The 12291-nt window shown below is 58.7% G+C and overlaps 1 protein-coding gene and 1 long non-coding RNA gene across 3 annotated transcripts; one reads left to right on the forward strand and one right to left on the reverse strand.

Annotated features, from left to right (window-relative positions):
* Nucleotides 1-239: 239 nt before the first annotated feature.
* LOC134474864 (uncharacterized) lies at nucleotides 240-4818 on the forward strand. Its single transcript, XR_010045753.1, has 2 exons — nucleotides 240-848; nucleotides 4671-4818. It is a non-coding gene; the product is annotated as an uncharacterized LOC134474864 (long non-coding RNA).
* Nucleotides 4819-6312: 1494 nt separating this feature from the next.
* Creld2 (cysteine rich with EGF like domains 2) lies at nucleotides 6313-12132 on the reverse strand. Of its 2 annotated transcripts, none has more exons than XM_004999735.4 (10): nucleotides 11929-12132; nucleotides 11718-11800; nucleotides 11207-11317; nucleotides 10674-10765; nucleotides 9893-10069; nucleotides 9002-9097; nucleotides 8391-8474; nucleotides 7772-7867; nucleotides 7318-7458; nucleotides 6313-6586 (listed from the first exon to the last, which is right to left on the reverse strand). In XM_004999735.4, the coding sequence occupies exons 1-10, from the start codon at nucleotides 12055-12057 to the stop codon at nucleotides 6537-6539; spliced, it is 1059 nt and encodes a 352-aa protein (XP_004999792.2). In that variant the 5' UTR covers nucleotides 12058-12132; the 3' UTR covers nucleotides 6313-6536. The 2 variants fall into 2 exon arrangements, with proteins under 2 accessions (XP_004999792.2, XP_003461640.2); XM_003461592.5 differs by having other exon boundaries at nucleotides 6313-6589.
* Nucleotides 12133-12291: the final 159 nt, after the last annotated feature.

The following is a 12291-nucleotide window of genomic DNA, read 5'->3' on the forward strand; positions in this document are numbered from 1 at the left end:
GGCTGTGACCCGGGTTCGGGTTCTGCAGGAAGGTCACCGCGTTTTCAAAGGAGGTGGCGCCTCCGCCGCCCACGCTCCCTGGTCGCCACCGTCGCACTGTCATTGGCTCTTGTGGGGGCGGGCCGGATGGGAGGGCGGGGCGGATAGGAGAGGAGGGAAGAGGAGGGCGGGGGAGGATGGGGCGGGGGCGGGGCATGCGGGAGGGGAGGGGCATGCGGGAGGGGAGGGGCGGGGCGGGAACTGAGAGCCTACCCCTCCGGGACCCCCTCGCTACCCTGCAGCCATCATCTTTAAGGCGTCGCCCTTTCCAGTAGCGCCCACCCAGCCCGCGTTAACTCCCCGCTCCGCCGGACCCTGAACCTCCAACGCCGAATAACTCACAGCCCGCCTCTGGCCCCCGGAGCTACCTACTGCAGGCCTGGGTCCCCCTGGGTCCCTGAGTGGGACACGAACCAACCCAGGGTCCTGCAGTGAACCGAGATGCTCAGGTCTTGGGGTTTCTGGGCCTGGTCGCCAGCACCCTTGCTCTGGGCACCTCCTGGGGGCGCATCCTGGCGGGAGTGCGTGGAAGGCCGTGTGCCTCCCCTTAGGGCTCCCCACGGGAGCGACAAGAAGGGTCTGGGGCCCTTAATGTCCCCCAGGTTACCCCCAGACCCGAAGACCTCCCACGGGCGTCCCTTAAGAGCTCCACACACTGACTCTCAGGAGTCTCCAGCTGGGGACCAAGTCTAGGATCCAGGGGACACTGTGGGGGACATGTCACCGTGACAGTATAGAGGCCTGACCTTGTGGACAGCATCATCTCGCTGGGGGGTCCCCGAGACTTTGAAAAAGAGCCTGAAAAAGAGGTAAGGAGAGGAGTCAGTGGCTCCAGGCCTGGGCAGCAGGTGGGGTGCTGGTGCTGAAGAGGGTATGCCCAGCTGAGACCTCCCCCCAGGACTCTTCCCACCCTCCCTGTCCTCTGCACCTCTGGACCTGGCAATGTGACCCAGCAGGACATGGGGAGCCAGCTAATCACAAGGTCCTTTCCTGAGATGCAGGCTTGCCCCACCAGGAGGTGGCTGCTGGCCATAGGGGGTGCATGTATGATGTGTTGGGACCACTGGCTCCTCAGGAAAGAGACCCAACGCCCAGGAGGGGCCAGCATCAGGAAGCTCCTGGCCAGGGACCCACAGCCTTGCTGACAGTGACAGCTCCTGATTCTCCATGGCTGGCCTGGGGCCCTGAGCTTGCAGCGGTGGGCAAAGTCAGCAGGATGCAGTGTTCCTGGGCAGATGGGCTGCTGACAAGAGAGCCCAGCTTGCAGGGGCCATTAAGGGTGCTTGACTGGGAGGCCAGGGTGCTTGTGGGTACAGAGACATCACCCTTTGCCCCATTTCCAGACAAAACCAGGTCCAGACCCAGAGCCCTAGACCAAAGAGCAGCTAGGCCCCTGCAGGGGAGAGTCCACATTGAGACGGGAGTCCCTGGGAGGGCCGGTTGTGGCGCAGGTAACTGCAGCAGAAGGGAAACACTGGCATGTTCAGGGCTCTTGCAGACACTATGCACTGGTGTGTGGAGGCACAGGGCTCGGCTGGCACCAACATCGTGCCTTCCCATGGGAGCTCACAGGGCAGGTGGCACATACCTTGGTCACGAACCAACCCAGCGTCCTGCAGTGAACTGAGATGCTCAGGTCCCAGCACAGTGGGCTGTGGGCCTGATGGTGTCACTGCCCATGGCCCTCCTATTGGGAAGTCTAGTGCAGGCCTTGGCCACTGTCTTCACCTAGGACAGAAGCTGTAATGGGGTGCCAGGGTGGGGTCCTTCACTCACCGTGAAGCCTGACCACTCTGGAAGGAATCTGCTGAGTGGCATCCCCAGTACAGGCACATAGCATGGTGCCCCCTTCCCACTCTGAGCTTGGGAACCCCCAGATTCAGGTCCACAGTGTCAGCGCAGTGCCATCCTGGGCACTGTGGTCAGGCCCAGGGCCCTGTGAGGTGGTGTCCCAATCATCTTCTCACTGCTGGGACGAATCACCTCACACTCGCAACTTAGGAGTGTGGTTTATCTTGTTCATAGTCTGTGGAGGGCCCAGCCATGGTCTGCTGACTCTGGCCTGCAGGCTGAAGATCGGGTAGGAAATATCCTGGAGGATCACAGGGGCCTGTGGAGTAAGGCTGCGTGTCTGGCCTGGACAAGATGCCAGGCTTGTGTGCCCAGACTGGCACTGGCACCAACCCATTGGAGCCACCTGTGGGAAGCGTGGCAAGCCCAGGGAAGGTAATTGCATATGGACAATGCCTGTGGATGCTGCAGCTTGACACTGGTCTGCTGTGGTCAGTACTGTGATGGGCCCAGGAAGCAGTGGCATCTCTGGGGGTCTGGCAATCCCTGCAGAAGAGCAAGGTGCTTGGGCAACACCTACCCGGCTACCGCCGGGCCCTGGGTCCCGGGAGAGGCTGCAAACAGACAGGGGCGGGAGTTTTGTGTTTTTAGTACTGGGGACGAACCCAGGGTGTAATTAGCTACATTCCCAGCTGATTCACTGCAAGTCCTTGATCTGCAAGTGAGTTCTACTCTGGGAGAATTGTTCCTAAGTCAGATTTGTTCATAAGGCAACAAAGTGAGCCTTACATAGTACACTTGTGAAAGTTCGCAACTCGAATGTTTATAAGTCAGTAACATTCATTAACTCGAATGTTAATAAGCACTTACTGTGCTTATTCTATTTGGGGACAAGGTCTCACTTAAGTTTCCCAGGCTGACCTCAGACTTCCATTCCTCCTGCTTCAGCCCCCGAGGAGCTGAGATTATAGGCAGATGCCCCCACGGCTTGCCTGTGTCATTTTAAATCTCACTTAACACCTGCTGGGATGTACCTGCCATGACGATAGCCAGATAGACAGAAAGCAGGTGGACACATTGGACTCCCAGGAGTGCAGCTGGCTCCCGGCCTGCCAGGGGCTGTACACCTGCTGGACATTGAGGCTGTTAGCCCAAGATGACCCCTGGGGAGGCTGGCCTCTGCCCAGCTGCCCTTTGGCCCAAGACTGGCGCTCAGGGCTGGGTGCATTGAGTGGCACCCCTGGCCCCACCTTCTCAGTCTGGACAACCAAAGAAACCCCAGGCGTCATCCTCAGCACAGCTGAGAGCCGATGGCTTACAGAGCACCATGAGGCAGCGACAGACACAGTTGAAGTTGGCACACAGGAAAGCGATGACTCGGGTACTTTCTGAAGCCCAGGCCCAAAGGGGCCACACAGGGATGGTGGCAGAGTCCTGGCTGGGCCCAGGTCACAGAGGCCCCGGGAGGCCAAGCCATGGCTCCTTCTTCACCATCAGATGGGGGCTTTGGCGTGCTTGGCCCACCTGGCCACAGGACACCCTCCTCTGAGATCTGGCTTGCACACAGGGCCCCCAGAGCAGCTGTCCCTAGAGCAGCCTGGCTCGCTTTCTCACCAAAGGCTGGCCAGGGCGATCCTGCAGCGCCACCTGCTGGTCACATGCCCGTAGGTCGAGGCCCAGTGAGTAGCACTGAGGGGCAGACTTGTTTGTGGGGTCCATGGTGGGCAGTATGGCTGCTAGTGCAGCCCGGAGGGCCTTAGAAGGTGGAATCCTAATGTATCCCCCACCCCAGGCCTGTGCCATACATTCCAGCGAGGCCCAGCTGAGACTGTCACCTTCCTCTCCTCTCTGCATCCTGTCTATCTCCTGGTGCCAGACGTACCCTCAGGCCCTGGGTCCGCAGGCTCCCCGGCTGGGGCCATGTGTATGGGGGTCCAGGTGGCAATGGGCGGTATGTCCAGTGTGGGACCTTGCTAGAGCCCTTAGGACCAGTGTCCTAAGTACTGACCTTGTTTCCAGGACCTGCAGGAGAAGGTGCCTGGTGCTTACACCCGCCTGCACCCTAGGGCTGTGGTCCTAGCATGGGAACACAGGGCCACCTGGAGGATGCTGGGACCCAGGGGCGGCAGGCTGTGGGTTCCACTGAAGCCACCTGGGTTAGGCCTGGCAGTCACTCTTGACCTAAACGGAACTGCTGGCCCTGGAACCTGTGGTATCCATAGCAGAGGCTATACTCTATGTGCCAGTATCAAGCGTCCTCTTGCCCCCCCCACCTCTTGGCTTGCTTGGTGTCCTTGCCCCACCCTCATCCTAGGGACCCCAGCTCTCATACTACCACCCCAATGACCACTGGAAGCCCTGGACATCCCCAGCCACAGGTTGCGTCTCTCGCCTGAGGCCCAGGGCTCAGCCTGTGTCCCCTTTCCTATCTTTTCCCAAACCACCACATCCCCATGCCCTGTCCCCCAAGCCCTCTTGGCCTGCAAGTCATGACAGCATCCACTTGCTGACCATTTCTGTGCCCCATGCAGTCCTGTCCACTGGGTGAGGACAGCCCGTGCCCGTCCCCCTGGAGCTGGACAGAAAGAGCAGGCTGGGCAAGTGAGTGGAGGGTGGACCCAGAGAGCCAGGGTGGCACAGCCTGCAGAGTAGGTGTGCTGGGGCCACAGCCGCCCTGCAGGGCTCCAGTCCAGGGACCCAGGGGTGGCCTCTGGGACCTGGCCTACACGGCACACCATATCCTTTCTTTTTAATCCATTTTATTTCAAGGAGAGAAAGAAAATTAAAATTTCAAAACATGTCAGTCAGGTACCAATAATGATACCTATTGTCATTCCCAGGTCACCAGGGCACAAGACATCTGCATTCAATTGTCCAGTGAGAACCAGCACAAGTCCTTCTCTTCAGTGACCTTGGAGAAATCAGCAGTGTAATGATCTTACCTAGTTTTTATATACACATACACACGTTGTTTCATTCAGCTTCTCACACTAGTGTCTGATTTATTTCACTCACAAGTATGATCTCAGGTTGTACCCATTTACCTATTGAAGTCGTGTGTCCTTCTTTATGGCCAAGTAGTACTCCACATATAAAAATACATTTTTTTACCTATTCCTCATTTGATGGGCATTTGGGTTGCTTCCAAGACCTGGCTATTACAAATCATGCTGCTACAAACATGGGTGCACATATATCACTGTGGCATGACATTTTTAATTCTTTTGGGAAGATACCCAGAAGGGCAATAGCCAGGTTGAATGGGACCTGTAGTCCTAATTTTTTGAGGACTCTCCACATTGATTTCCACAGTGGTTACACCAGTCTACACTCCCACTAACAGTGGAGGAGGGTCCCTTTTTCATCACAGACATTCTTTCCAGGGTAAGGTAGTCTCACTGTTGCTTTAATTTGCATGTCTTGAATGACCAGTGATGTTGACCATTTTTTCACATACTTATTTGCTGTCTGTATTTTTTCATCTGAGAAGTGTGTATGTATCCCAGATCAGTGCAGGTCATCCTGCCAGGACAGCTAGATGTGTGGCTGTCCAGCTAGAGGGGGCCTGGGAGGTCATGGCTGGGTGTTGGGGCCAGGCCAGGTGGAGCCATGTTCCCAGTGGTGGACTGCAGCCTTGAGGGACAGAGCAGGCAGGGCCTGACTGCCATGCCAGACCACGAAGGGGCTGGTGTCCTTTGACCCTGCAGGCTGCTGCTCCCAACTGCCTTCCTGGATTGGGCTTTTTCTTCCCACCTGAGGGCACCCATCCTGCAGATGGCCCTGCTCAGCACAGTGGCAGAAGCCCATTCCGGAGAGCTCAAGGCCAGCCTGAGCAGCTTGCTAGATCTTGTCTCCACGTAATCACACATTCACCTCTTCACTGCTGATCAGACACCCTGCAAAGTACAAAGGTCTAGTGGGGTCCTCCTAAGATGCTGGCCTTGGCTCTAGGCCTGTAGGGCAACAGTGCCCTCCATGTCCGGAAGGACAGGAAGAGGAGCAGGCGACATCCTGGAGGGCAGCACTGGACCCTAACCCCCACCTCCAGTGAGCTCTGCCCAGAAACACCCTGGTGGGCACCAAGCCTAACACAGGGCCTCGGGGACACATCTGGCCCCTAGCAGTTTCTGAGCCACCTGTCACCACGTGATGGTCTGGGGAAGGGGTTATGGGGACACAGGCCAGTGCAGGGACAGTGGTGTCCTCTGTAGCTATGGCAGGACAGGTATAGACTGCCTTGTCAGTGGCCTATGCTTTTCTTTGTGGTGCTAAGAACTGATCCAGGGCTTTGCCAGGCTGGACCACTGTCCCACTCAGCTACTTCCCAGCCCGGTGTTCTTATGTTGAGACAGGATCCAGCAAGTTGCTCAGGCTGGCCTTGGGCTCGCCATCCTCCTGCCTCAGCCTCCTAAGAAGCTAGGATCACAAGTGTGCCCCACCATGCCCAGCAGGTCCATACAATTTCTATGACACGAAGCCACGTTTTATTCTCAACTTCTGTCAATGGTTGATTTTATTATAAAGAATGTATCAAAATATACGAATCTATTTAACAACAACCAAGAAATGCGGCTTCTTAAAGGTCAAATGGTATCAATTGTTTCTAGGCAGCAGCTGCTCCTCCAGCTGTCACCTGGAGCAGTGGGGCAACGTCCACGGGCCGTGGGGTGCTTCTCTGAATAACTTAAAGGGTGGGCCTGGGGCAGTCACAAGTCCTCGCGGGGCGGCAGCTGTGTTGGGTTTTCTCCTGCAGTTTCTGCTGGGAGAAACAGGCCACTGAGTGAGCCACGGGGCTGTGGGGCAGGCAGGGGCTCCTGTCCTGATCACCAGCTGGCCTCGGCCCAGGGGCTGCGCCCCAGCTCCCTTGGTGTGCAGTGGGCTTCTAAGGTGGCTTGGGTCGATATGCCATGGCCTGACACTGGTGCCGGGCTTTCCGAGCCATACATGCCACAGTGGTACCAGGTGAACAGGCCACTGTTGCCCTGCGGTGTTCCTAGGTGTGGCACCACATCTGTCTGGAAGGCTCTTGGCCACGAGCGCTCTCCACCTGCTCTGTGCCAGCTCTCCCTATTCCATAGCCAGGGGTGTCACGGGCTGGCCTGTCTCACCCGAGTCCTCGTACCAGCCCTGTGACTAAGGCACTGTCTGCAATCGGGGTCTGTGGGACAGCTGATAAACGTTGGGCATCAGGGTGGAAGTTTGGACAGGAAAAGACCAGGCACGGGAGGCCATATGAGGACAGGGAGAAAAGGTCCACAACAGGCCCTCACACAACCCCAGGGCAGCCAGTCCTTGGACCCCAGCCTGGCCCACGGCCGGCACAGGGCCACTTGTCCCTTGCGCCTCCCCAAGGCTCCTGCTGCAGCAACTGCAGACCAACCCCCCCCTCCCTTGTGACTATGGGGAGACCCGGGCTGTCAGTGCCCTCACTAAGGGGGCCCCAAGCCACACAGCTGTGCCTGGGACCCCGGGCAGTCGCGCACTCACCACCCTCAGCTGGTGGCACACACGCGTCTTCTGTCTCCTCAAAGCCGTCGGGACACACGCAGACAAAGCTCCCCAGGGTGTTGTAACAATTTTCATTCTTCCTTGTACACACTTTTTCTGCCAGTGAACACTCATCTATGTCTGAGGTAAAACACCCATTTCAAGAGTTATTTCATTCGGCTAACACACACCTCTGAGACTCGGCCACCCGGACTCTGCCTGTACATGGCACAGGTGCACAGGGCAGAAGTCAGGGCACAGGGCCGAGTGCTGCCCCTCTCACCCAAGGCTAGGCTCGCCCCTGGCAGGGAGCCCAGTGTGTGCTCAGCAGTGCCCAAATGCACTGCGAGGGTGTGTGGGTCCAGGGTGAAGTCCCAGAGCTGGGGCCACGCAGGAGGCGTGGGCACACGAGGCCCCTCCCTGGATGCCCGGAGCTGAGCCCCGGACCTCTGACCTGTGCACTGCCCGTTCTCCTTCAGGTAGCCAGGGACGCACTCCTTGCAGTTGGCCGGGCCTTTTCCTGTGCACCCTACGCAGGTGGAATCACACTCTGGAGTGGAGGAGGGGAGATGATGTCAGTCCGCCTGGCCCGCTCTCATGTCAGCACCGGACATCGCATCCCAGGTGGGAAGCTGGGCTTTCTCCCGCGTGGAGCACCACTTCCTAACCACCACTGGTCTCTGCCCAGCTGTGCGCCCAGGAGCGGCCACACAAGCCAGAAGCCTTGGAGGCGCGGGGGAGCAACTGAACAGGCAAGGACCTCAAATTGCCCTGCTGCTGAGACTCCGAACCAGCATGGCCTCCTTGGCTGGTGTGGCCCTCCAGTTTGGAGAGTGGAGTGTCACCCAGAAGGGTATTTCGAGCTGAGCAAAGATGTGTACCCCATATTCCTAGCATGATGTACAGAGGGTTTTCTGTAGCTACTACCTATGATTTTTATAATGTTAAATGTTTTAAAAATTGAATGTTCTGAAGTCACGGCAAGATGTCAAAGACATTCAGGACACCTAGGGAAGAGCCCTGGTTGGGCCCAGAAAGGACAAGCATTCCCAGGATCCCTGAACTTAGGCTACCTTCGCAGGCGTAGGAGCCGGCAACATTGTCGCAGTATTGGGTGTCATTGCAGGGCGGCGTGTCTGCTGCACACTCATCCACATCTGGAAAAGAACAGTATTGTGGCGGGGGCCCAGCTGGCCGAGGGGTCAAGACAGCAAGACAAGAGGCAGCGCCTGTCCTCGGAGGCCTCCCCTGGGCCAGGTGGCGAGTGAGCCTCCACCTAAGGCCTCTGCCCCATGCAAGCTGTGAAACCTGATGGGGGCCAGCGTCCAAGGAGCTGCTACGGGGCAAAACCAGAGCCCTAACCCACAGAGCAAGGAGGGTAGGCCGCTGTGGTCACCTGGACTGTAAGAAGGGCCACAGAACTGGGTCTAAAGCCCCTTGCTCAGACAGTGGGAGCACTGTGACAGGCAGGGGTGGCCTCAGGGGTGGGGTGTGGGCAGGGAACACAGCAAACACACAGATGTGGACGCCAGAGCCAGACCTGGTTAGGGGCAACACTTCCTTCCTGCTAAGCATCCAGTGCCAGGCACAGAGCCCAGAGCTGCTGCTAGGAGGCAAGAGGCAGAGTGGCCACATGCCGGGGTGCCTGAGGACACAGGCGCCATCCACAGCCAGCACCCCTCACCCACACAGGCGTCCTCCACGCGCGTCCAGCCGGCTTCACACTCCACACAGTCCCTGTTGGTGGGGCCTGAGCATGTCCTGCAGGCCTCATCGCAGGCTGGAAGGAAAAGGTGGCTGTGTTAGGGACATCCTCAGGCTGTGTGGGTCCTCTCTCAGGTCCCCATGCAGAGGAACACTGGTGTTGGAAACAGAAGTTCAGCAGGGAATAAAACAGGAGAGCAGACCAGCAAGCCCCACCCAGAAGAGAAGTGCATCTGAGGCACAGGCCAGGGAGAAGCACTACCCCAGCTTCCTGCTGTGAGTGTGAAATTGGCTTGCTGGGGACTCAGTACCATCACTGACCCCCAACTGAGGGGGGGGCAGACCAGGAACAGGACCCAGAGAGGGCCTGGCTTGACCACAGAGCAAGAAGTCAACACATGCAGCTTCCCAGTGCAGTCCTGACCACAAGGGCGAGTGTGCTGAGCGCAGCTCTGTGGGTGCAAGCAGCACCTTGTTAGCAGACGCTTTCCTAGGGAGGGAGCTATGCAGGGACCAGGATCCAGGTCAGCAGTGGCCCACTGAGCAGCTTCCTGTTCCCATGCATCTCCTGCTCCCTCTGAGCCTTGTGTGAGGGGCTCGGCCCTGCTCCTGCATTCTGCTGTGGCCCCACGGACACCCAACAGGGCCCTCAAGGGACCTCTGTCCTATGGAAACAGCCTTTAGCCGGAACACTGGGAGTGCTCAGTGGAGCAAGCCCACAGTGTCAGGGCAGCCAGCGAGGGCGACATAACCCGCCACTCAGTGGGTTGAGGCCTCACTTCTTCCCAGAGGGCTGGAAGTGGCAGGCGGTTTCCTTCTGAGGTTGGCTGTTTGGGAATGGGAACCTGGGCTGAGAATCAAGGGCCCCTACCGGTGCAGCTGCTGTGGGTCTCGGTCTTCAGCGACTGGAAGTAGCCGTCCATGCAGTCGGCGCACAGTGGCCCCTTGTAGCCTTGGTGACACTGGCAGGAGCCATCCCCCTCTCTGCTGCCATCTCCATTGCAATGGCCATTCCCACTGCAGGGCCTCTCGGATCCACCCTGGCACGCTAGAGGGGCACAAACCTGGGCTCGAGGCACACTCAGGGTGGCTGCCATTTGGGTCTCCCCTCTCCCCCTAAAACCCAAGCCCTGCACCACCCTGCTGAAGAGACCACCAGGGGCCAGTGGCTTTGGTGCCTACAGAGACAAGGTGGGGTCACCTGTGCAGAGTGAGCCATGGCTCCCAATTTAACCACTATGCATGGGTTCAGGCAGCCTCCTCCAAAGTGTGGAAAGGGATGCTGATGCATCCAGCATAGAGGACTACAGAGTGGGGCAAAGTGGGAGAGGGGGGCAGGAAGTGGCTGCAGCTGCACAGGAGCTGCCCTGAAACTCCTGCCACACCTCAGCCCGGCCAACTTGAGCCGCTTCTGCAGCTTCCAAGAGTAAGCCCGGCTCCACCTCAGCACATGCTTCCTAGAAGCACCTGCTGGGCCCCATCCAAAAGGGGTCTCTACTGAACAGGTGGGCTCCTATGTGACCTCTGTGTTGAACATGTGTTGAAACTTGACCTCAGCCTTCCAGCCCAGGGAAGATCTCCCTCAAAAATCTGAAAAATGGATATCTACAGGCCCAGGTACAGGAGCCCCACAGGACCAAGGAAACACATACCACGACAGTCTGGCCCATAGGTCCCTGGAGAACAGCACACTTCCAGAGTCTGCACACAGAACCACTTGTACAGGTCAGGGTGCTTCTTTTTCCTGAGAACATAAAACTGTCAGTAGCTCTCGGACAAACATGCTGTGATGCAACTGCTCCCTGCAGGATGTGCTCCAAGACCCTCACTCCAAAATCTGCATCTGCTATGTATTTACCCACACATCCACACTTGCGAAGCAGTTTAACTCGAGCATACTGATAAAGTAACACATGCAACGAAAACTGTGGGTTATGTGAGTCTGGGATTTTCCAAGTGGTGTCTTCAGGCTGAGGTTGGTGGCTGACCTAAACCAGGGGAAGCCGCCCCTGGGCTGGGACATCGTACATGCCCTGTGGTTGTGCCAGCAGGGGAAGGGGACCTTCCAGCTAGCTTCCTGGCTGGCACCTCCTGCTGGTAAGATGGGACAGCAACTCAGAGTTGCTGCTGTTCCTCAGCTTCTCTGAGGTGACCAGAGGCTGTCAGTCCGGGTCCCTGAACTCACAGCCGAAGCCACCAGTCCTCCAGGCTCTCCTCCTGCTGTTCCAGCAGCTGGTTGCACTCGAAGTCGCTGCTGTCGCACAAACCCTCCATGATCTCCAGGAGCCGGATCTCACTGAAACACGAAGTCCAGGGCTACTTCACAGACATGCCGGGCCCTGGATTCAACCCACTTTAGTAGGGAAACTGGGACCTGAGTCCACACGTCCGACGGGTACGGGGGTGTGAAGGAAGCTGGGCTCTGGGTGAAGAGAGATGGGGGAGCCAGGAGGCCCACGGGTGGGACAGGTGTTTCGCTGGACCTGTTCGAAAAGCCACCCTGCGTGGGCGTTGAGAAGCAGCCCGAGAACACCGCGGAAGCCGCTAAGCCAGGGAAAAGCCAACCCAGCAGATACAGGGCAGCGCACAGGGGCGCCGGCGCAGCGGAGGCGCATCCAGGGACCCTGTGCGCCTGTCTCAGGACAGGACCTGGGCTGCCCGGTGGCCGGCCCGAAGCGCGATGCCCAGCCACCCACCTGAACTCGTACTTGGACAGCGTCTTCTCCTCCCAGGCCGTGTTGCCGCCACCAAAGTTCTTCTTGGCCGTGTTGGCCATGCCCTGCGGAGGAGGTGGCACTGGCTCGCCGCGACTACAGACGCGACCCCCGCAGTCCTCTCAGACCCCAGCCTGTCGCGCCCGCAGCTCGGATCCCGAAGCCCCAGCCTCGCCCCGCGTCCCCGGCCCACCTGGTAGAACTTGTCCACCAGCGTCCGGCACCGCTGGCAGGGTGCGGTTTTCTGGGCAGTGCCCAGCACGGGGGTCCGCACAAGCAGAGGCAGCAACACAACGAGCGCGAAGCGGAGCGAAGGGTGCATGGCGGGCGGGCGGGCGGGCGACCGGCGGCGTAGCGCTACAGACCGCTCCGCCTCCGCCCACCCGGCCCGTGCCGGCCGTTCCCGGGGCTACTTGACTGCGTCGCCGAGGCCCCGCCCAGCCCGCAGCCTGCGCGCCGCCATTGGTCGGTGGGATCCGCCCCGTTCTGATGTGGCCCAATCCGCACTCGCCACGAGAGGCGACCAATGGGGAGACCCCGGGTCAGCGTCTCGCGG

This window comes from Cavia porcellus, unplaced genomic scaffold (genome assembly GCF_034190915.1).
Source record: "Cavia porcellus strain 051 isolate PalLab524CR breed Dunkin Hartley unplaced genomic scaffold, mCavPor4.1 scaffold_40, whole genome shotgun sequence".
NCBI lineage: Eukaryota > Metazoa > Chordata > Mammalia > Rodentia > Caviidae > Cavia > Cavia porcellus.